The 25,837-nt window shown below is 41.5% G+C and overlaps 1 protein-coding gene across 2 annotated transcripts in view; it reads left to right on the top strand.

Moving 5' to 3' along the window:
- Positions 1–16,039: 16,039 nt before the first annotated feature.
- The window catches only part of CPEB2 (cytoplasmic polyadenylation element binding protein 2), a 56,170-nt gene continuing 46,372 nt past the window's right edge, over positions 16,040–25,837 (top strand). For both annotated transcript variants that reach the window (XM_068943349.1, XM_068943347.1), the window contains exons 1-2: positions 16,040–17,470; positions 20,201–20,479. In XM_068943349.1, coding sequence (XP_068799450.1) covers positions 16,040–17,470; positions 20,201–20,479 — 1,710 coding nt within the window. The remainder of the gene's footprint in view (positions 17,471–20,200; positions 20,480–25,837) is intronic.

Raw genomic sequence — 25,837 nt, 5'->3', positions numbered from 1 at the left:
AAAAAATTTAGAATTCATCTAGGATCCTCTAGTCTTTTGTAGGGAGCCAGCTGTAGCCCTGAAACATGAGATTTTATTTTAGTTATTGCCTTAATGCAGAGCTGAAAGTGTGTGGAGCATTTGAGGGCAATGAAAGCTTTCTGTTCTCTTCCACAGCCTGTGAAAGAAAGGAGTGATGAAGAACAAATATAAATTCATAGATGTACAGCTTGCACTGTAGAAATGACCTCTGCAGCCATTCACACAGATACTCAACCCTCACAGGCCTTTTCCCAGAGTCAGATTAAAGCGTATCCAATTGGATTAAATTCCTAGCAATGGCAAGCTTGCCACCTACCTAGACTAGTAAATTATTCCAATGCGTAATCACCCTCACTGCATCTTCACAGTGATTGAATTTTTCAAGCTTTGATTTTCAGCCATTGGATTTGTTATGTCTTTTTCTGCAAGACTGAAATCTTTACTTAATTTAGTTGTTCTTTTGCTCCTACTACATTTGTAATGCCTTCTTACTGTCTTAAGAGCTACTGGTCGCTAATAATTCCTTATTTTCTTAATCTTCTCTTAAAACTTATTTATATTTTATAAATCTAATGTTTTTTCATTGCCAGTTATGTCCCCCTTTCCCCATTTAACATATTGATAACTTGTTTAATTATCATCTTTGTGTCTTATTTACTGGGGTAGCTTTCCTCTCCAAGGTGACTCACTTGTGTGCTCATTAAATTGTAGTCTTTAGAATACCCAGCAGGATTTCCTTGAGAAGTCCCATTTTTCCATTAAACTTTCCCCTTTTAGCAGTCAGATATGGAAATAAGTTGCAAATTGTTCTGAAGAACTGGTCGATTTTGTTTCACATAATACTGCTAGTGCCAAAATCTGTTTGTACAAAGTGAAGGTTATTGAGGTTCCTGTGAGGTTTTGGTTCAGTGGCTGATACTGATTTGTGCATCAGAAAGTAGCCCAGTATTGATCTATCTCATGCTGGATGCAAACAGTTCCATTTTAGAAAATCCTTTAGATTTTCCTAAGATGAGGTATTTAGAAAATTAATGTGTTCTTTTTCCTAATGATGTTCAGAAAAGGTCCTCATTTTAGATTTACTGATGACAATGCATCTTTCCTCATATCTTGTGGTCAGGCCCTAAAAAGTAGTGCTCTCCATCCACTCCAATAGAGTTTGTGCTCCATATATCTGTAACACACGTCCACTAGTCACATGTGTTGTTTCGCTATTAGTAAAATGGACAGGAAAGTTTATGCCACTTTTACACTAAGCTAGAAATTCCAAATTCATAAGCTTCATTTGAAATTTTAAAATGACCTTAAAGAAAAATACCATGAACGTATTATTTCCCTTTGACATACTAATTATATTCAAGTTATCCTTGCTTTTCATACTTTTATATCCGCAAGTGCAATCTAATATGGAGAAGTCAACGTCATAATTTTTATTGTGTAAGGGAACTGCCACTGTTAATGTTTTTTTTCATTCTGGCACTTGGATTCTAAAATAAAACAAAAGTAGTAATGAATATTGATCAACTTTTTATTACCTAGTAGAACAAACATTATACCACAGTCGCTTTTGTTAAAAAGCAGCAGTACTTGAAAATATTTTTAGATGTTTCCTGACTCCTCCAAAACAAAACAAACAAATTTCTTATCTCACCACAGGTTACTGTATTGTATGTATAAAGCTATACGATGCACTAAATACCACTATGTTCAGAGCAAAAAAATATTACAGTGAGTACCTGTTTTTTAAAATTAAACGCAGGTAGCCCCTACTTACTCACCAGCACTACCAAGATGGAAGCATTCAAGTCATGACTAATCTTTTAACTCCAGGCAAGTTCACTCACATCAAAGGAAAGAAACAGAATACAAAGACATAGTGTGTCATAAAGATCCTATTGGAGCTGGGCAAACACAGCTTTTTCTTGAAAGCTTCAGGGAATTTATCTAGACTTCTGCATTTCTGAACTAAGTAAGGAGAGGCGTCTACAAATGACAAATAACCAGAGGTTAAATAATAACTTAGGAGGTACGACATCTGTAGTTCCTAGTCAAAAAAGTATCAGAAGTATATTATACAAAAATATTACTGCAGCAACAGGAGAGTCTGAAGGAACCCCGGAATATGTTATGGCTTGTTACAGCCTGCTCCTGAGGGTACTTTTCTCGGTTGTGAGCAATATGGGTCCAACTCTCTTCAAAAGAAGGAAAGAACTGAACCCAGATCTCCCACACTGTGGGTGAAGGTTAAGTCATTGGGCTTCAGGCTAAAATAAGGAGGGCACCTCCCTTTTTCTACCTGAAGTTTTGTCAGCTTCTTTGCTTTACTTTCATTACATGTAATCAAAAATGAAATAGTACTACCTGGGATAAAATAAGATGTTATTTTGACCCAAAATAAATATTGTATGAGGTTTAACAAAGATAAATGTAAAGTCCTGCAACGGGGATAGAATAATCCCAGGCAGCAGTACAGGCTGAAGTCTGACTGGCTGGCGTTTAACTCTGCGGAAAAGGACCTGGGGGTCCTGGCGGACAGCAAGCTCAACGTGAGCCAGGCATGTGCTCCAGCGGCAATGAAGACAGACTGTGCTGTGCTGTGCTGCACCGATACGTATGCAGCCAGCAGATCAAGAGGTGCGATTATTCCGCAACTCTACTTGCACTTATTAGGCCACATCTGGAATACTGACTCCAGTTTTGGTCTCCCTGCTTCAAGGGAGACATTGAAAAATTGTAGACGGTCTAGCAAAGGGTCACTAAGATGATTGGAGGGATGGAGAACTTGTCAGATGAAGAAAGTTTGCAGGAATGGGGTTTGTTCAGTGTGGAGAAGAGGCAGCTCAGGGCATTATAACTGAAGCCTTGCAACACCTAAAAAGTGTTCTAGAGAAGAGGGAGATCTCTTTTCATACGGCTGCACAGTGACAGGATAAGAGGCAACGGCCATGAGCTGCTTCAGGGGAAATTTCACCTGCTTATAAGAAAAAAAAATCTTCATCATGAGAACAATTAAACAAAGGAATAGGTTTTCCAGAGAAGTGATGGAACCTTCCTCACTGGAAAATACTTGGCTCGACAGGCCCCTGGATAATCTAATCTGAGACCCTGCTTTCAACAAAAGTTTAGAGCAGATGATCTCCAGAGGTCCCTTCCAACCTAGACTTTTCAGTGATTCCATGATTCTCAGGAGTTTTGTTCTGGCTAGAAAACACAAAGCAAACAAATAAAATTCAGTGCTACTAGAAATATATCATTTTTAATTAGAACCCCAAATTTAAAAGCAGAGTATCCATGTCGTTTTAGTTCAGATTACTCAATGTGTTCTCTCTCAATGCACCTTCACTTGAACTTTAAAACATAGTTATAAACTTTGTCAGTAAACATAGTTAGAAACAATTAGTTGATTTTTCACTTCTTTTACATTATGCCTGTCATAAGGAGGAACTGGTGATGGAATCAGGCATTTATTTGTTGCAATCCTATTTATTTACAAACCATGTACACTATCTACTGTTTCCCTGAACGCAGCAGGAAGCAAACAGTAGGAGACAGTTCATTTACTCTCAGTTTCAAGCACCTCTCTCAATTTTTTTTTCTCAGGGTCATGTTGCAAGTGGTCCTTAGGCTGGCAGACTTCCTTCCTCCCTCTTCTGTGCATTTCTGTAGTGCTCCTGCCCCTCACACAGATCCACATAATTGCAATAACATTGATCCCTTTATTTTCAGGACATCAAAAAGTCATCTAGCTCAGTCATTACCATGGCAAGTGCACAATCTGCTCTGGAGAGAACAGGTGAAGACTGGGAACTATTACTAAAAAAAAACCCAGGAAATTTATATTTTCTGTTTCTTTCTGTTGGCCCAGCAGGCCTGATACTACACTAAACAGCTTCAGATTGATGGAGTGCAACTGCAAAACCACATACTTATAAAGTAAACCACTTGTAAACCACTAACCTGAGCATTGCATGACAGTGATTACAATATCAGTACTGTGCAAAAACCTCTGTAAATTAATTGCAAAATAGATAACTTACAGAGTTCAAGAGGTAAGCAAAAATAGACTCATCTTCCATTTGCATTATTTCAAGAATAAACTCATCGGAATTACTTTTTGGACTAATTCTATTCACCATCTTTGGCCACGATTCGGATGAAAATAAAAAGTCATTACCAGGAAATTTTATAGGTAAAAATTTGGTGGAAGAGGAAATAAAGAAAATGGCACAGCCATGCTACGTTATAACCCAATCACTTTTTAACTCATGTCCACTTGACAAATGTACACTCCACTAATGACAAATAAAAGTTTATATACGTTAGAACAAAAAGTAAGCTATATTTACAAATTTAGAGATTGCATTTTCAACTCTAAAAGAAATCTTAGCAGATAAACTGAACGTGAAGCAGGAAAGAAGCACTAACATTGTATGCAGCACAACCCAGGGCAAACCCAAATGCAAGATACCAGCATGGTGTGTCCCTCTAATAAGCTTGTCTTGGAAAAACATAACACCCAATGGAAGACCTTATAATAAATCACTCAGGCCTATAGGCTCGTGGAAAGAGCTACCAAAAATTAAAACTGTGGTTGTAGTAATACACTTGCCCTTATTTGCCTCATGCACTTCAAAAAGGGAGAGGGAAGAGCATGCTCTCGTTCAGCTCATGCTGTAACCCTCTCATTAGTAATAACACTCCTGCTACGTACAGCTCTGACGTTCTTACTTAAGAAGAATGTTTGTAAACTTGCAAGAAACTTCAGGAAGAATTGTGATACAGCAATCTTGCCTTGTGGTTAGAAACCAAAGCAGCACAATGAGATTCACTTAACAACGAAAGAGGGATGAAGTACTTTGATCCCAATCTTTAAGCATTTTCATTGAACAATGCCCAGTGCTAAAGGCTTTTTAATCCAGCAAAGATTCAACAAGGGAAGGCAAAGCCAAATTCAGACTACAGATAAAACACTTCACCTGAACAGAGAGGGTTGCTATACATGTGGTGGACTTTTCATTCCCTGAACTCTTTAAATACAAATCAGGTATATCTTTCTCATGAAGTTCACTTAAAAATAATGGCCTTCAATCATTTGCAGGGGGATGCTCTATGGTCAAAGTTAACAGTGGATTGGGTTAGGTCACCAAAAATGGTGAGCTCTTCTTGTCTTAAAGTCTACGAAGCAATGACATTGCAACATGCTGTAGTTTACTCTAAGCACATTTTGTAAATAATTATTTAAGTGTTACTATGCCCTTACTGACATATTGTTTTTTTCATGTAAAGGGCCTATCGTTGTAAGAGCATTTTGACTAAAGTCCTAGCACTCACATATTTAAGGAATTATAATTTAACTGGGATATAGGAAATAGAGAAATTCAATATCTGATTGGCTCAGTATGAGCTGCAGAGGACCTGATAAAGAGGCTAAAAAGTATTCACATAATTCCCCAGTGTCATATTAGCCTGAAACTCCAGTTGGTTTTTATGAGAGCGAAGAAGCTCTAATGTTCTACCAACTTTTAACTATTGGGTATATTAGTTTATGAGGCTGAGCAAGAACAGACTTTGTTTATTACCCTTTCATTAAACCATTCACAAACTCAAACACTGGAGGATAAGGACAACAATGCACACGAATATTATCACAAAACATATATGTTTATTACTTTCTAATTTCCTCAGCACTTCACAGTCCACTCAATAACCATTGAATTGTCATTACTTTCATTGGTTTGATCAACTCCTTTTAGTGCAGCGCATGAGTAAGCTGAAAAGTGAAGAGCCAAAATAAAATTCCCAGACAAAACCTTTGACAAAGAACTTGTCTTAATACAGAATCCTCCAGCATGATTATGCCACTATAGTTACGATGGTATAACTTCCCATGCTGACATTCACATTCTAAAGGCATCTGTACAAGATCAAAAAGTGTCCACAAGGCATAATTATACTACTATAGTCTCTGGTATGTTTCCTCATATTGAAAAGACCTTTTAAAGTGGAAAGGAGAGGTTATATGGGAGAAAAAGAAAGAAAAAAGAAAGCCCTTTGGTTTCTTAAAGTAGAAATTTTATGAAGTTTTCTCTTCCTCAATTATAACGTACAGCATAAGCATGCACAAAAAAGACCACAAATACGAAAACAAACGTTCCTCAAATGATTCATTTGACTGACCTCCTGTCAAAGCACACAGAGCTAAAATGATATCACAGTAATTGAAGGACATTTACCAAGGTTTGGGAATTTTTTAAAGATCTAGGTCATTTTCCCTTTTAATATTGTTCGTACAATTGATTTGTGGCATATGTGATCATCAATTCTGCAAAGAGGCTTCTGTAAGCTATACTTAAGTACAAGATTGTTTTGTGCCACTGCATAAGAATGGATCTGGGGTCTCAATACCATAATGAGAGAGGAAATTACATAATTACAGTAGTTTTTGTGTTCTCTATATGAAAGATGAACATAATAGGTCTGATCTTATCCTAGTTCCTTCGCCTTGTAGCTATGTGTTTAGAAAGTATGACTTTCAGTTCTCAAAGTTTGCTGAAACTTATAAAAAAGCTAAATATATGTCAGTACAGGAGTTAATTAAGGCATCCAAACAGTCGCAATTGTTTTTAGAAAGACTACATAAAGAGTTAAAAAAAATAGAGTCTGCAGAAACAAACTAAATCTAACTCTGCATTTCTCTCAGGTTCTCATTATGAAAGAAAATTAAGGTTGCCTGAATGACTTAAACTGTGTATCTTCTCTTTTAGTATATTTCATTTTATTGAAGTGTAATATTTTCATTACCTTTTCTAGGTTTCAGTGATTTTTTTTTTTTTGCATAGCTAATGCATTTCTAAAATGTGTTAACAAAAATATTTGAGTATGTACATTCAGCTTTTTACATAGTTTCTTGGCAGGACATTTTCTTGGATTTCTTTTATTTAGTTTTTAATTTTTCAAAATGTTACATATGAGCACTGAGAATTACATAGATAATATAGTTTTAGTAATCAAAATATATATGGCGAAATAGTTATACTGCTTTTCAGTGTCTTTGTACCATTATGCCACAAAAAGTGACGAAGCTTATCATTAATTTACAGTTGATCATTAGATCAGAAATGTACATTATATAAAAGGACTAGAGTTCTTATTTCTAAGTTCCAACTAGAGCTAGGCAGATTTAGAATGAAGGAAGCAGGCAGTCAGTAAAATAGCTGAAAGCTTCAGCATCAGTTATCCTGCTGCCTATTCAGAAATTCAACTTACTAGCTTTAAGTAGACAAAAAGAATGGAGGAAGGTGAAAAAGTAGCTGTGGTATCACTAACCAGCAGCTAAGTGTTGAGAGCATTCGTCTGCTGTATGACAGACCTGAGTTCAACTCCCTCCTCTGCCACACCGCATCCAGGCCAACCTCTTCTACCTTGCAGAGGCACGGCCTGATCATGAAGCTAGTGATTCTCATCGTTAGTGTCAGGAATGTTCAACTGGTTTGTAAAGATACTGCAAGCTCCTGGTAAGTGGGAATGAGAGCATCCTACCCTCAAGTGACCAAGAGGTTCCTGACTGGTTGAGCTCTTTGATATCAGAGTGGCCAGCTTTATAGTTGTCGACCTCACCTTGGTTACTGTATATGTAGTCATACTTAGTTACCATGATAGGGTTAAGGAGTTTTCTTAATTTCATTCTAGGTTTCTTTAATTCTAGCGTGTGCATAAAAGTTTGATCTTAGTTATATGGTGAATTTGAAGCATCTGTATTGTTAATTTCTAAGATAATCCCAAACAGGCTAATTAAAATGACAAATTTCTTACAGAAGTCATTGAAAATAATTTTACTGCAATGGATGCTCTTGTAAAGTTACAGAACATCCATCTTATACTCAAAGATGAAATAAGGTCAAGAGAATTTGCTTGTATATACCAGATAGGTCATCCTTGCTCTTAGTACAAGACAAATGCTATGGCTCAGGAGAACCTGCTCCTCTGTCATCTCTCAGCGGTTTAATAAGTAAACTTTGACAAATCTTCATAGCAACTTAAAGCAGCAACCTTAACAGTCTTTTGGGGTGCAAACACATACTCCAGTTTAACTTGCTACAGGGTCAGTACACTTCCGCAGAGCAGAGACCTAGCTACAGGCACGTGCTTGCTTCCTCCTACTGCATCTCCTATAAGGGCTACGGCATTCCATTCAGCATAAATGAACTCCATTGCGAAGTTTCCTTGCTCAAAAATTTCCACTCAGAGATCTCCTCGGGTCTTCTAGCTGGTCTCCTAAATATGGTCAGACTATGGTTTGCAACTGTCCAGAAGAGATTATCCCAAGACTGGAACTGCAACGCAGTTCTTTTTAGCGCAAGTCAGTTACACTAGTTTATGGAGCCAGAAATTTCAGGGAGCATCCTATATCTCAGTAGCTAAATATATAAATATACACTGAACATTCATGCAATTAATAGAGATGTCTTACGCATTCCTTACAACAGAACCCAAACTTACCCACAGAGCTGTGAACAACACCTTCATGTTTGGTAAACAGTGGCAGCTGTGTCTGAACTGTACACAGTAAGGAAAACTAGAAAATACTGTGTTCTTACTGCAGCCGAAGACACTGCTGGACAAACTGTTCTTCTGCACATGACAGACAGGAAAAAATCAGCAGTAAAACCCTAGTATTCTCTACCATAGGAGTAATTTTGTCTTCTGTAGTGGTAATATAACCGAATTAACCAGTCATATTATAAGGACTACTGTAAATGCTATCTGATACGTGAGTACATCAGCAAGAACACAAGCTTTAAAATACTACAAATCATTTTGAGATTCGAACAGAGAGAGACAGTATCTCTATTTTGTAGTGCCAACTTTTTGAACACTTAGCATTTGTCATGATACATATGATAGGGTTGGCAACGGTTCTCAGTTAGCACTGGTTCCCTTTGTGAAAACCACTGCCTAAACAAAGAACTAGAGATGGTCTCATCCTCAATGAATTTGAAATACAGTTGCTCTGCTGGAGAATTATTCCTATCCTGGACGAAACATGTTAAGAGCACAGAATTCTGTGGCATATAGAAAACAAGCTCTTCACAATTTTGTAGGCTGTACACTTGGAGACATTCTATCACTTTTCAGTAACTTGAGCTTACATTATATCTACAGACTTACAGCAAGATGAGATAGTCACAGTATTTAAACCTTTAAACAACCTATGCTGCAAATCTACCAGCCTCCTGTTTCTCAGAATGTTTCACCTCAGCTAAAAATTATCATTTCCCATGGATAAGCGCACCGAGGTATACAGCCGACTGCAATGCATTCCACCAGACAGCCTTTATGAATATTTTAGCTGAACTTTCTTCTGTCCTTGTTGTTCTTGCCAACCACATGCAGAACATTTTAGAGACAATAGCAATTCCTTTGGGTTTTACAGGCAGTACTATTCAATTCCCAACAACAAAAAAATCCTCTTTCTAAACTGAGTTTCATCTCATATTTTCCTTCATCCTAAACTACAATTAATATCAAGAACTTGTACTGCATAGCTGAGAAACTAGCAGAAATTGCCACATTCAATTAGCACAGCAGAAGCAGCACACTGGAAATAGGACTTCATTCACTTTAATTCACTAGTTGGTTACCATAAATACTTTTCTGTAAAACATGGAATTTTGAATACTCCACAGACATTATTTTTCTTTCATGAAGATGCTTGTTTACTTTGGCAGTGATTCTCTTGGGAGAAACTCTAATGACTTCCACTACCAAAAAATCCCCAAATAAAAAGAAACAGAAACAGCCACTAGCAAGCAAGAAAATATTAGTCTAATGTGCTGGTTACACTCCAGGGCAGAAAGGAGAAAAAAGAATAAATCACTGGTTTGCATTCTTGCGACCAGAACCCATATCCTTAAAGTTCAGAAGACAGCACAACCCTTGTGATACAAGTGGGCCTTTGAATAAGGGACATCTACTGTGAATTGTAAGATTGGGTCTAGATTTTCACCCCTTAAAAAATATATATATATAAATATATATATATATATATATATATATATAAATAAATTATTGGCACAGGAGGAACAGAATAGAGCAGACTCTGTCAATCCGGCATTATGTTTTCTCTGCTTTTAATTTCAGTCTGAAATACAGTGATCAAACAAAGGTTTCCTTCCCAATTTTGTTACATCTGGATCGTTAATTTTTTTTAAATGAAAAAAGCATGAGGAAAACATGAAAGCTACCGTGAATCAACAGACTGCTCACTATCTAAAGGAAAAAACTTGCCTACCTCCTTCATGGGAATGCATGGAGATCATTATTTCCAGAGTTTAAAAAATCCAGAACAGAAAAAAAGTAAATAAAATACACTGATACAAAACCGCAGACTTCTTTTTACTGTGAAATGTAAAATCATATCATCTACTTTTCTATATGAATAACCTGCAGCCCCAGGCCATTTTCCACTTCGGGGGAAAAATGACATTAACAAAAACCAACTTTAAGGTTAAGAGGAAGCAGCTCTATCAAAAGTGCAGTTAGTCATATATTTTTGTTTCCAGTTATAACAATGTGCTGTTCCTGGAATGCATATGCAGGTCCATTTCAAAGTTTCAGCTGAGGAATGAAGCAGATATATGTCATAGACCACAGGACACCAGACTGTACTTCCCTAAAGCAGCCTGATCATAGTTAAGACGGAAATAGATCTGTTAACAGAGCCCTTGGGACTAGTGCAGAACAGAGCTACCTAGACAGAGAATTCTGAAAAATGATCCCAGGAACAAACCAGAGAACAGGATGGGGAAAGGAAGAAGCAAATTAGTAAAGAGAGAGAGAGAGGAAAAAAAAAAAAGCGGCTGATATTAAAACCCTGATTTTCTTGTAACCTTAGAGCCTTGGAAGAGGGGTCAAATGGAGTAGTAAATCACGGGAAAGCTCTATAAATATTGTGGGCTGTGGAAACAATCACAATACACAAATTGCAATTGTGTGCAAAACACAATTCTTGTGTTGCATTACAAGAAGGCCATGATTCTCTGTACTGAACCACTCCACAACACGAAGGTTTTTTGAAGCTAGTGCTAACTAGCTATAGCTATGTTTACTTTTAACATGCACAAATTTGCCAGAAAAGTAGCTTTTAGTATTGATGAGAGAGCAAAGATAATTTTCATGTTACCATGTTATTTGTAGCCCGTACTTAAAATCACAGCCACCGTGATTTTCCAACTAACAAATGGGAGGTAAACAGCAGATTCTGGCAGCAGTCATAGAGTTATTTTCTTTTTTATATGTTAGGTTCCTGATATTCTGGTATTTCAGTGTTAATTTGCATAATGAGGAAGCACTGAAGTGACTCCGCATTCACATAAGTCTACATACCGTAGTTACATTTTTATCAGTTTCGTGATTTATTACATATGCCCCCAAAATGGTAACAGGTGTTTAGTGGTGTCTAATTACAAAAAGATATAGATTCTACCCTCAAAAACTTACACTTTTTAAAAGAAACTAAACCCAGAGACTGTCCAGAGACAGGCAGCATCTTGCCACCGTCCCTTTCACCTCCTGTAACTGCTAATAGGGGTTTTCAGTTCAAGCAAAATAAATAGAACAGTACACCATGTCAGACCAAAATCCTCTCACGCACTGCACTCTCTCTGACACTAGCAAGTAGCAGGTGTCTTTCTCCTTGTTTTATAAAAAGAAAAAAAAAATGAAGTTGTACATGGTAGTTCCTGGAAGAGGTGATAACCACTCAGAGGCAACATTCAGAAGCCACTGTCTTGCTGATCCCTTTCATGTCTTCCATACTCCAGTTACAGCTGCTTTGGAACAATTACAGTGTAGTTGATTGCAATTCGTCTGTATATTTTCTCTTCTATAACATTGCTGGTTCAATGTGGCACAAAGAATTTAGCACTCAAGATGACTTATGATTATGCAGAACACAGGATGAAAAAAGATGTTCATTGAAGCCCTTGACTGAAACCCAGTAGAGCTGTCAGCCCTGGCTCTGCCACAGGCCTCCTAGATGAAGTTGATGCCTGGCACGTTTGTTACAACAAATACAAAAAAGTGGGTTGATTAATGGTTGCAAGAACTGTAACTTTGGTACATTTGGTTTTATCTAACTACTGACAGCTTGTTTTGCAACGTTTTTTTTTAATTTACATGTTATATGCAGTGATATTACATCTAGTTTGGCATTCATTTCTCCTTAATGTTAGTTGTCTAATCAAAGCTAGTCATCCCATGTGGCTCTGCAGCAAACACGAAAATCCTGCTTTCCCAGCTCATTCAGATTAGGGACTTAGCTAGAGTGCCCTCTCCTTCAGGCCCATGTACATGGGTTTCCTTTCAATGAAAACCAGTGAATCAGTGAACCAGTTGAAGTACCCCGCTGTACCATAAGTTCAGCAAAGATAAGTTTAGGAAGTTCCTGAATTGCAAATGGCTAAACATTTGCTCAGGTATCGATTTTCAGACCCTCTCTTTATTGCTTTCCTACTATCCCAACTCAAAAAAGCTCTCAAACTTCTCCTATTAAGGGGGCATTTAAGGAAAAAGAAATCAAGGAAGAACTGAGTGATCACATAGGACAAAAAATAAATTAAAGGGAGAGTGTGTGAAAGCCTAAGGGTCAAAAATGGAAAAACTGGGAAGTGAAGAGGGAAATCAGAACGCTGTGGTTGGAACCCACTATTTCTTGAAGGCACCAGTGAGCCAGTTAAGAGACTTGATTTGATGCAGAAGCTAGAAGCCCTGGCATACACCAAAAGCTAAGGGTTGCAGGGGTCTTACATCACAGGCAGGATATACAGCTGGGAGGACTCCTGGTTTGACTCAGTACAGCTGCTCTTATTTTTATTAGTCAAGAAGCGGTGAGCGTATGCCACCAGACCAAGAAGCGTCAAAGAACTCATGGATCCCGCAGCAAGATCTAGACGTAAGCTTTCCTCATAATCAACAGAGGGAGAAAGATAAAGTTTCTCTCTCTAAAGGTACCTATATTAGGGTAGGAAGAATCATCCCTTGCTAACACCTGTCTCTTGCGTTTGTAGAGGACGATTCCGAGTGGATGCTTCATTTTTACATGGTTAAAATTAGTTGAGATTCATCCCAAGAAAGCTGTTCTAATGAACTTTGAAATTGTAGCAGTATGATTGTGGTAGACAGATACCACAGTAGAGATAACCTCTCATGGATGCTCTGAGTAAGTAAGTACCTGAGCCAACTTGAAAAGACTACTCTAGACATATGGGCAACACAGTAGCTGTTTTGAAGGAAAAATCACTAGAGCATGGAGCAGTTCAAAGGCAAAGGGCAGAGGAGCTGACCATTTACAAAAACAACCAGCAAATGAGTTCCTGTACACTTCATAGAAACAGGCAGTTGACTGTAGGAGACACACACTGCACCATTACTTCTACCCTTGTAAGACGCCAGAGAACACACACCGGGAAGAACTTCCCTGACTGCGTCAGGTAGAGGACAGCTTCTGTTCAGGCTTGCACCTGACTATCAGACACATGACACAAATTCAAAGGGAAGCCAAATGCTACCAGTTCTCATAAACTTCAGTTTTGTGAGCTGTAGAAGGATTGTAGCCTTGAAGCAGCTGACTACTCAGGGAATACTTGGCTGGCAACATTTACTCAGCATGTGATTATCAGTAAGCCCTTGGTCTGCACTCAGTTTTTTAGCACTTTCAAGAAATATGGCTACAAAGTTCTTGAAACAGAACGGTCTCCAATATAATGAATTGTTCTCAGCTATTGTGCCATACCATAGCAAAGATAAATACATAAACTATTCTTCTACGCTGCAAATATATTGACATGTTAACCCTAAAAGGTCACATGGATACACAAATACACAAACCCACACAGGTTTACTCCTAGATACAAAATAATGATCACATCAGAGATGACTGCAGACACTGAATCAAAATGTTGTGTATGTTTTATATGCATTTAACAAGCAGATACAGATTTAACAGAAAAGAACTACTACACTGGGTCAGACTGAAGGTCCATCAGGCAGATGGAAAGCAGCCATCCAGTCTTTGACAGTGGCCACTAATGGACGCCTACAGAAAAGTACACTAGGTCATGCATATAATGACACCTTCACAATGGACTGTTGCATCCAAAAGACGTGTATTAATTCTCCCACTGAACTGCAGCCTTCCCAGAGCAAAAGTGGAGCTCAGTTACTTGTCTCTTAAATAATATCTACATCTGTGAGATCATTATGTCTGTAGTTGCCAAACTACTTATTTGTGTGCATTAAACCCTGTTGCCAAGAGCTGTGCTTCAGCAAGAATAGAAAGGGCAAATCCCAATGTTAACGTTCCGTCTGTCCAGGAACTATCTCAAAAGGCAACAACACACGTCAGACGTTGCCCCACGGACAAGCCACCCCAGCTCCGCGCTGGCTTAGCCTGGGCTCTGTTAGGGGCCTCTCAGGAGGCCAGCATGAGCTGGCTGTGCGGTCTGAAGGCAGGACCCGCGTGAGGAGGAAAAGCAGTCCGACCCAGCTTGCCCAGGTACTCCCCACTGTGCCAAGGGGCTACGAGCCTCCGAGTCGGGCTAACAGGGCCCTCTCCAACCTCCCCCCGCAGGAGGCCGCCGCCCCGGCCAACTGCGCACCCGCGGGCCTGCCCCTCTCGCCCAGCAGGACCCTCGAGGGCCGCGCGAAGGCAACAAGCGCCCCCCCCGCCGCTGCGGCGAGCCCCGCGGGCACGGCGGGGAGCGGGCGGGCAGCGCGCGCGGCGGGGAGGGGCAGCGGCGCTGCGCCCCGCGCGCAGGCCCCCGCCCCCCGCCACGACCTCCCCGGCGGCAGCTCCTGCAGCCTCACGCCACCCCCCAGCCCGCGCGGCTGCGTCAATGCAAATTAAAGCGGCGCAGGGGCAGCCGGGCGGGCGGGGCGCGCGGGCGCTCCTCTCCCCTCCCTCCCGGCCGGGGCCGAGCGACGTCCTCGCGGAACCCGAGGCAGCGGGAGGAACCACAGCCCAAGCCGCCCCCGCCCCCCCCCGAAAAAGAAAGCACGTCGCTCCGGCTGTTGCAAACCAAATCATTTTATTTACAATACTTCGGCCTCAGAATAGACACGTCGTCGAACGTCAGTCAGCGTCTTCCTCACAGAAAACGCAGGCAGATCGTCAGGGCGTTAGTTAAAGGCTGCCAGCATCCCCCCCTGCGCCTTTTAAGTGGTAGCGCTCGCCCCGCTCGTCAGCGCGGTGCGCGCGGCCGTTGGGCAGCGCGAGCGCCGACGCCGCGGCCGGGCGAAAGGGGAGGAGCTCGGGGGTCACATGCATTATTCATGAGGGGGCCGGGCCTGGCGGCTCATTACCAAGGTCGGCCGGCCGGGCAGGGGGCGGGGATTGTGAGGTGGCCGTGACGAACGTTCCGGCGTTCTTAAAGGGGGTTGCAGCCGGCGCCGAGCCGGTATTGGGGGCGGGGAGGCGGCGGAGGGCGCGCGGAGCCCGGCGTCGGGGAGCGGCGGGGCGCTGACAGCCTGCCTCCCCGCGCCGTGCCCGGCCTGGAAACGCCCTGCCTCCCCCTTACGTTATTGTGTAGCGAGCGAGCGAGGGGCATCGGGCGCAGGGGTTAACGTGGGGGAAGCTGCCAAGGCGAGAAATGACCTATCCGGGGATATTTATGATGATATAGCGGATTACTGTAGGTGCGATTGTTAGGTAGGGAGGCCTGCCCCACCGCGGGGCTTGGTAAATGACGATTAGAGGGGAAAAAAACTGATGCAAAGAGGATTACTTATTAACAAAAGGCTCTGATATATTTTTTTTAGCCAGTGTAGCGGAGATGATGGCAAGGAAGAGGGCTTTATTCTAGAAGGTGGCTTTTTTTTTTTCCCGGCTTGTAGAGTGGTTGACGATAGGCGGGTGTGTAACCCCCCACGGCAGACTAATTACCTTTGTCTCCTCAGACGAGAAGGGTGGGGGGATTCGCCCCTCGGCTGAGCCAGTGTCAGGGGAGCCCCCCCTCATTTAATGGGGGATTACAGACTCGAGCTCCGAGAGACAGGGACTTCCAGCCGCAGCCCCAACCCACCGTTGGGGGTAGGAGGCGCTGGCTACGCCAGGTCCTTCCCCTCCCTGGCAGCGGCCGCCGCCTCTCATTCCTCCTCCTCCTCCTCCTGCCCCTTCTCGCCCACTGTAACCGGTTCCTCCGGCAGCCGCGGCGTGTCCGGTGCGTCGCCGCCGCCCTCCCTGTTCCTGTCGGCGGCCGCTGCTGCGCATCATCAAAACATGCAGGATGAGCTGCTCCTGGGGGTGACACAGCAGCAGCCAGGCAGCGAGAGGCTGGGCAGCAGCCCCGTATCAGGACACCCCCCTCTCGGCCACCCCTCCTCTGACTTTAAACCCAGTCTCAGCCCCCACCAGGATTTAAACAAGCAGCAACCGCAGCAGCAACAGCCGCCGCCTCCTCAGCTGAGCCAGAAGAGGAAAGAGTTTAAGCAGCAGCCGCTCAGCAGCCCAGCCCAGCTCGGCAGCAGCCACCCCCTGAATAACCACCACCCCCCAGACTATCATCACCACCCCCCTCAGCAGCAGCAGCCGCAGCAGTTCAGCCACCCCACTGACAAGTACCAGCAGCAGGAGCACAGGCAACAGCAGCAGCAGCTCCAGCTCCTCGGCGGTCACCCCCCGGAGCCGCCGCAGACCGGGGACTACCCGCACTACCAGCCCCTCAGCCCCGCCGAGCACCCGGGCGGCGCGGAGCGGCTCGCCCCTTCCTGCCCGGCGGGAGCGGTGTCCGCGGACCCCAATGTGGGGGTGGCCGCCGCCGCCTGCGTGAATCCGCCTCCGTCTCCTCCTCATCTGCAGGCGAAAGCCACGCTGCCCCCCATGGAGTCCCCCCCGAACAGCCACTTGCTGGGCAGCCCCGGGAACCTCCTGCCCGGCGGGCTAGGCTCTGGCTTCAGCAGCCTGCAGAGCCCGGACATCCCCAGCCCCCATCACCAGAGCGGGGGCGGCTCCTCCTCGGCGGCTTCCCCTCCTCCTCCGCCGCTGCCCGGCTTCGGCACCCCCTGGTCGGTGCAGACCTCGTCGCCGCCTCCGCAGCAGACGCAGCAGCCTCCGGTCTCCAGCGGCGGCGGCGGGCAGATCAGCGCGATGCCGCCCCCGAGCCCGGAGTCCGAGACCAGCTTCTACCCGGGGATCCCGTCATCGATCAACCCCGCTTTCTTCCAGAGCTTCTCGCCCGTGTCTCCTCACAACCCCTGCGCCGGGCCCTTCAGCAGCCCCTTCTCGGCCGCCGCCCCCCCGCCGCCGCCGCAGATGAATTTACCTCAGCAGCAGCAGCAGCAGCAGCAGCAGAACCGGAGATCCCCTGTGAGCCCCCAGCTCCAGCACCAACACCAGGCGGCGGCCGCCGCCGCCGCCTTCCTGCAGCAGAGAAACTCCTACAACCACCACCAGGTACACGTAGGGCGGCGAAGGGGGCCCCGGGGCACGGCCGCGGGGCGGCAGGGCGCCGGGGCCGGCCCGTTCCCGGAAGGGAGCGGGGCGCGGAGAGGGGCCGAGGGCTGCGAGGGGAGCGCCGGGGGCAGGAGGGACCGCCGCCCCCGCGGGACGCGGCGGGTGCCCCGGCTCCTGCCGTTTTCACCCGCCGCGGAGCGGGGAGGTGGCGGCTCTCCCTCGGCTGCCGGCGCCGGGCGAGGCCGCGCGGCGGTGACAGCGGGCGGCGGCGGCAGGGCGGGGCCGGCCCGGCAGCGGCGGCGGCGGCGGCCGGCACCTGCCCCCGCCCCGCGCCCGGCGTCGCCGCTGCCCTCCGCGGGGGCGGCAGGTGGGCAGCTGCGGCCGGCCTGCCCGCGGCCAGCCCCGCCGTCGCCCGCGGGGGTCGGCGGCCGGCCGAAGGCGTCCTTTCCCTCGCGGGATGGGAGGCGGCTTGCGGCAAGGGGGCTTTCGCTGCTAGGAAAACGAGAAATCACTCCTTTTTGTATTAAAAAGGAGTGTCATCGTGAAAATACCGGTCCCCCCCCTCCCCCCCACCGGCTGTAGAGATCGTGATGTTCTCCGGAACAATGAGCCTCAGCCCCGCACCTTTCCGCACCTTCTGCCGGGGTGAGGAGGCCCCTTTCTCAGCCTCCAGGGCTGTTTTAAGAACCGCTGAGAATGTGTCATTGTATTTGCAGATTTGACTTAAAGTAATCTTAGATTCCGGGTGCGAAATCTGTCACCGTTTTAGTCCTTGCAAGGTTTTCTGGTGGAAATTAATTGCGTTTATACCCAAAGACAGTACTGTGTTTCAGGTTACTCTAGTTCTGCTGCTGATCTTAATAAAGTACTGTAGTAGTCTCAGCTTAGATAAAAGTTTATTTTCCTTCCTGGAACAAAACATTGATTGCAAGAAACTAGAGAAAAGCAGATCCATGTTAATATGCACTCGTGCGCTATAGCCGCGTCTTGCGCAGATCATCTGCTCAGTGAAATGAAAGGCCTAAGTCGTGTAGGCCTCATCTTAATTTTTGTTTCACTCTAGTAGTAAATCTTGTTATTTTTTAATCAGCAGAGCTGGATGTTTATAAAGCATTTATTTTGATAATTTCAAAACGGGAATTCCTAATAAACGTGCTTGTTCAAGAACTGATGTAGCTGCATAGTTAGCAAAGAGCTAGCTGTCCTTAATGCCTCATACGCTCTTCAAACAAATTCCAAAGAAATTCTCTAGCACTGAGGTGTACAGGAATTTTCTCTCAGTTACCAGTTGTAGGTAAATTTAAACTGTGCCATGACAGCATAGCTAGCAATATTAAAGGCTTGTTAACGTTTGGCATTATCTCTAAGGTTTGTTTCACAATAGAAGGCCTGCCTCTCCCAAAATTCCAACCAAAGTATTCAAGTTTTACAACATAATTAACTATAATTATATAGAATGGGATGTTTGCCCGATTACTTGACCAAAAATGGCTATAGTGGGTTTTTTGTTTGTTTGCTTTGGTTGGGGGGGGGGAAATATTTTTATCTTTCTGTTTTCAGAGTTATGTTTTATCTTATACATAGCATATTGACATGCTTTAAGTTATTAGAATTGCAAGCTGAGAGTTGGTGGCAGCTGAGCTTTGAAATACATGTTGCATTTTGACTTTACAGTAGAACTGAATTTAGAGCATCCCCCCATACCCCATTTGTATGTTTGAGGGAAAAGCCTTTTCAAGAACAGTCAGGTTTTAGAACACCAAAGACAAATACTGTTTTTCACTGTCAGCCAGGCTCAGTAGGTCCACCTCTTGGTAGTATGACAAGCCCTAGAGATTACTTTTTTAGCACAAGTTGTGTTATAGGAATAAAAACTCTTATTCCTGTAAAGTCTTCACCCTAAAAAGAGCTTACATTTTAAGATTGAGGTACGTAGTAATAGTGAGCTTGTTAGATACAGAAATAATACTCTGAATACTCTTTCTAAATGGGAAAAAAAAATCCTCCAACAACAACAAAAGAACAGATTCCACCCCTGAAGATTTTCACAGATAGCCCCGTTGATTAATTCAGAAGTATTTGAGCAGTAGCTCAAGAATAATGCATTATAGTGTGAAAATATTAAGACAGTTATTTCAAACAGATTATTTTTGCAATGTTTGTTTTTTGTTTTTTGTTTTTTTTTTTTGCTCTTACATGGTAATACTTAGATAGTAATACTCAAAACACTGTTGGGGGAAAAATCTGGCATCTGAAGTTTAATTTTCTAAATTTCTGCTCACTGTTCTGTCCTTCTAATTAAAAAAAAAAACCCAGCCTCCTTGAAAATCTTGTGTTATTTTTCCCGTGACCTGTCTATATAATGAAGTATTGTATCAATTTGATGATTAAATGGCCTCAGCCTTTTTGTAACAGTTTTCAACCGTAGAATTGTTTTACAGCATACTTGAAAAAAAACCCTACTTATTACTAAAATGATGAAAATCTGAATTGCTTGCACAAGTATTGCTTTTTTGGGGTGGGGTGCTTTTGTATGGAGGAGTGGGAACTTCTTTTTTCATGATTCTGAATTCAGTTTTCTTCCTTAACTCAGTAATAAATTTATATGTTATTAGCAAAGTCTAGTTTATAGAAATCTGAGCATTGATTTCTTAGTATTTTTTAAATTTTTTTAAGTAGAAAAAAATTTCAGGTATTTTGGAAGTAATGCAAATGAACCTTTCTTTTTAGCCTCTTCTGAAGCAGTCGCCCTGGAGCAATCAGAGTAGCGGCTGGAGCACAGGAAATATATCCTGGGGAGGAATGCATGGCAGAGACCATCGCAGAACTGGAAACATGGGAATTCCAGGAACTATGAACCAGATCTCTCCTTTGAAGAAGCCCTATTCTGGTAATGTCATAGCTCCTCCTAAATTTACTCGCTCCACTCCATCACTGACACCAAAATCGTGGATTGAAGATAATGTTTTCCGAACTGACAACAACAGTAATACTCTCCTTCCCTTACAGGTAAGGATATATGTAACTGGTGTATTCTTACAGAATCTTGCGTAGTATTTTGGCGTCATCTGTTTTAAAGAAGCATTATACAGTCAGTACTGTCCCATTGTTTTGTTTGAAAAGTGTGTATTTCTATATTAGTTGTAATCTTAAATTGCAACTCACCCCAGCATTTTCAACATATTCAACAATATACAATTGTTTTAGTTAATGAAGAATACCGACTGTCAAAAAAGATAGAAACTTTAGCAGCTGATACAGTGGTAGAGGAGTAAAATATGTTTAATCTAGCAAGTATTTTCCCCCACTCCCTAGGAAAACACGCATATGCTTCTAAATCCCTTTAAGCTCAGGATTTTGATGTTCACGTGTCCTTGTACAGAGGTTTTCTGACAAACTTTTCTAGACAGCTCTGAATCTTTGTCATCTTAGTCTTCTATTTGTATTCTAGTCTGACATTTGCATGTTAGTGAGATTTTTTTTTTATTTCTTTTTTTTTTCCTCCCTCGTCCCTCTAGCAGCTTTTGCATGTTATTCTTTGGCTGGAAGCCCTGTGATTTAGAAATATTAAACAGGAGAGGAAGTGTGGCTTAAAGCTAACGATCTGGGTTTAACTCCTCAATTTTGCTAGTGACTTCATATGTGACTTTAGGTAAGTCACTTAATTCTGGCCTCAGATGCCTATTCGTAAAATAGTATTTTTCCTACTCTGGCCTGTATTCATTTAGCCATATCACTTCTTGGTAGCAGAGACCTTCTTTATTTTGGATCCCCAAATCAGTTGCCATTCTATCAGTTTATGGTTTTAGCTTGCTTTGCTTTTTTTTTTTTTTTTTTAAGTTCCAAAAATCCTAGACAATTTATTTAAGAAATGATGTATTTTAAAATTAATAGCAGATTATTCCATGAATTCTGTGCATTCTTTAATTTTGCTTATTCCTATGTCAGCTTCGTTTTTTTGTCTCACACTGAGCTACTGCATTACAGCAAAATTCAAAAAGATAACACAGAGGGAAAGTAATTACAATGATGCTTTATCTACACATAGGGTATTATAGCTGCTTTGGTTAGGTTTCACACAGAGTAACCTAGAGTTTGATTTATCATAGTTGTCATAAACTCTGAACAGCTATATTTACATCAATAAGCAGGCTAATCCTAACGTGGCTGTGGCAAAAAAGCTACAATGGTGGCCAAAAGTGCTCTCTAGAACTATTTTTTCCACTGGTTTTCCTATTTTTCTTACCATTCTGTCAGTGGGGTTCCATTTGGCACAAGCGGCCATGTATCGACTCTGTCCAGGTGAGCTCTGATACTTGCAAGATTGCAAGATACTTGCAATATTCATGAGGCTTATGGTGATTTTGGATGTACCTGCATTCTGCTGCAAGTGTACACATCAGACCTGAAAAGTTACAGGGATTCACGTATTCTGTGAAGACCTTTTCTGTTAAGTAGCCTTGCTAACTGAAATATTGTTGCGTAATTTTTGCTTGGGCAGAAAGATGGGAAAAAAAGATGCCATTCTTTATGTATTCAACTTGATCTGTTAAAGAAAAGATTACAAATAGCTAATGCTTTGCAGTAGAGGGCTCCAAGAACAATTGAAAGTAAACACTGAGGCACCTTACAAAGATGTTAGCCTAAGGAACTGAGTTAAAGATATTAATGCCATCATACATTGAAACTGCAGTGACGTATACATCGGAATTCATATCCAACTAAGCACAAGTCTTGAATATATAAACTCATTCAATATGCTTTACAGGTCAGTATGACTATTCAAACTTTCAGAAGCTTCTACAGCGGTCATCTAGTGTAGATGAATTTGATTGCAGATCTAAACTAAACCTTTTGCATTGCAGCTGTATAGTAATCTATATCATTCCTACTTCAATATTAAGTAATATACAGTACAGTAGAAAAAATCCTTGAAATTCAACTCTATAATAAATTACACTAATGTATGTGTTTTGGTTTTTGTTTTGTTTTTTTATGTCATAGGCAGATGGTGGACACACTTTTTTTTTTTTTTAACTGATCTTGTCCATGAGCACCAGAGCAACCAGTTAAATAGGCTTATTTGTCTAGCTGTATTTGTATTGTATTGTAGATCTACCAGTACTTAAATCTTCCTTGCATATATGATCTGATTAAGGACTTGCAGTATTATCTGCTGCCATTGTGGGAACACTACATTTCCATAAATTGTTTTGCTACACTGAATTTTGTGTTTTTATTTTTCAATTGCTATATTATCGTTATATGGTTAATTCCTTGTAATGACTGCTAAATTTTAGAAGTCATAATGAAGGAGGTTGAGATAGAGTTTAGAGCTCATGCTTCTTTTCATCAGGACTTATATTGGCAATTGCAATGCTGTCAAACAGCCATCCAGTTAATTCATACTGTGCTTTTCTCCTTCCATAAAAGGTTGAGGTATTTAGATTGAGGCTTCTTAAAGATACAGTAGCAATTTCAGAAGATATTCAAGAACACTGATGATTAATTTGAAAAGTCTTACATTAAAATATCTACATGTATGTAGAAGTTACCTTTCTATTTCAATCTTCCGCAGAGCGACCAAATCTTAGCATGCCTATTGACCACATAGTGCATCATTCACAGACTTGCAGAATTCTTTTCCACGTGATCGTGAATTATTGTTTTAAGTGCAGTAATCACTTTGTATGGGATGAGACAAAGCACCTCTCCTCCAACCTTTAGCTAGCTGAAGCTTAGAAAGTGAAAACAACATAGAAAAGCCAGTGTCCTCACTGACTAGCTTTCTGCAGATCATTAATATTCTGCTAACCATTTCTGAAAATCAGGTATTTCTTGCAATGACTGAATGGCATTCAGCAGGATCATCTACCCATCCAGTTACTCTAAAACATGTACCTGATGCAAACAAGATAAAACACACAGGCGTCATTTACAAATTCAAAGCTTATCTATCCATTTGCTGCTTTATCCTTGGTGTTTGCGTTGATGTCTGGTCCCCGATACAGAACAGACATTAATTCTGATGGAAGTAAATGTTGCTTGGTATTATACGCTAATATACCAGTGACAGTAAATGCCATTGCTGATAACGTAATAAGTCATTATGTGGATTACGTTAAGGGATGAAAACAGCTTTTCTGTTCTTCACAGTTAAAACTGAAACATATTCCTTGTCAAGTTGCGTTCACAGTGGCCACATTAGTTACAGTAAAGCTGCTTTTGCTTTTATCAGTTATGAAGGAAATCTTTCAGAGGAATCTTCCGGAGTTCAAGAATTATTTTTTTTTTTTTTTGATAATAAAAAAAGTTAAACGTATCATAGCAATACTGACTTTGGGAGCAAAGTCAAGCCAGTAGTCAACTGTGTGAATATCAGTAAGAGGCTTTCTTCCCCCTTAGGTCTTTAAGATGACAAACTATATTGATTAAAGCTCTTTTGTAGACAAAATTGTATTTGCAATTTTAGCTCTGCCACACTGCTTGTAGCATTACAGGTACCTTCCTATGCTTGTACATTCCTTTAAGGAAAGATTATTGCTTTGTCCTGGAATCACTAAATCATGGCAGGTATTCACACCATCTAACTTAAGAATTTAATACAGGAGACTAGTTCTCTCTCCTTAGAGAGAATCTAGGCTCCTTATTTAGATAATCCAATTTTCTAGAAAAACATACCTGTCACCAGTGACCATACACAGCCCTTAGGATTCCAGTTTAGGCACTTAAATTGCATGTCAAGAAGTTAGACAATCTGAGTATTATTCTCTTCTATTCCCGATCTAAAGTACAAGAAAATGAGCATAAAGTGAAAAGATAAAAATACGTTTCTAATCCCAGATACGGATCTCTCCATTCATCCCAAAAAACATGCTTCAGGCATTTCCATGACCAAAACATAAAGCGTGGAAGTCAGTGTTTTATATATTCATGGTTTTTCCTCCTCCTTTTCGGGAGGAAAATAATTAACCATTTCTAATATATTTTTAAATTGCAATGTCTGATAAACCTATTTGAATTTTGATTGCAAGCTTAATGTTTCTTAATATCTTGCAAAGTAGTGTATTAAAAGCTACTGTAACACTTTAATAAAACAGTTCAGTGTTTAAGTGTATTTTCGTGCTAGTGAAAACACACTGCATTCTACTAAAACCAATACGAATTTAGTTTCTGTGTTGCTTTTGAGTTCAGGAAATACATTTCACATCCGGGTGTTTTTCACCTTGATTTGTCTTTCCTGTTTGTTCAAACAAACAGTACGTACAATGTCTGTGGTCCTAAAAGCTGAGCTTTAATATTCTGTATTGGAACCTAGCCCTCCAGCTGGGGATTTGGATAGGAAGGTATTAATCTCTTATAAATGCAGATTTTTCTATTTATTTTTGAAATGCACTAAAGTTTCCAAATCAAACAAAGCACTTCCAAAATGAAGTATGAGTTTTAATATTGTACTTCACAACAGGTGTTATTTTTAAAGTATTTAATCTAAACTGCTGTCATGTTATTACAGTCACTTCCATTCAGAGAATTTTGGAATCTCAAGATACCTATTTTAATGCGGTTTAATAAATGTCTCTCTATTTTAAATGATTAATCTAGCTCATAAACGTACCAGCCAATACTGGAAGGAGAGTAAGTTGCTAAAGTTAGGTTCTTAATGCCATATTTAGACACCTAAATAGATGGCCTGCTTTTTCAGAAGTGCTGAGTGCTTTGCAGCTCATGCTAAACTTGAAGGCACTGGGAATATCTAGCTGCTAAGTGCTCTTAGACTTGAGATTTATTTAGTTGCCCAGAGTTATAAGCTAAGCTTTACCAGTTGATTTTGCTAACGCAATACCTACAATAGAACAGTGTCTTCAGGTTTTCTAATGCAATAGATTAATTATCTGGGACTAATTAAATATGATTGAAGTAATGAATTGGCCAAAAGTTGGTGGGGCTTACAACACAAATGTTTTTATAACATTTTCTGAACTAAGAATTTTCACCTAACCTTAAAATTTGCTTGGGTATGCTACTTACTCTATTAACACAGGCCAGAAGCAGAGTGACGAAAATTCAATAAAATATCTAACAGACAGGCTAGTAGAGCAGTACTATATACACTAAGTAGTATTATCTCACTGTATGCTGCCAAAAGTACAGTCGTTCTCTAAAGTTAAAATGAATACGTTCTCACTTAAGATTTATCCAAAAGTACATTTACTCTATGGCTTGATGAACCTGCATTTAAGTACTCAAGACTGTATAGATACTTCTCAATTTTTAGGTGGAGAATGAAGAGTTAAAAAAAGATTTTGAATAACAACTTCCCCTTCAAATGTCTAATTTATCGTTCTTTTAGTTATTTTGTCCAAGCTA

This window comes from Struthio camelus, chromosome 4 (assembly GCF_040807025.1).
Source record: "Struthio camelus isolate bStrCam1 chromosome 4, bStrCam1.hap1, whole genome shotgun sequence".
Classification (NCBI taxonomy): Eukaryota; Metazoa; Chordata; class Aves; order Struthioniformes; family Struthionidae; genus Struthio; species Struthio camelus.
The sequence above is the reverse complement of the archived record's forward strand: the minus strand, read 5'-3'. Positions and strand labels throughout refer to the sequence as shown.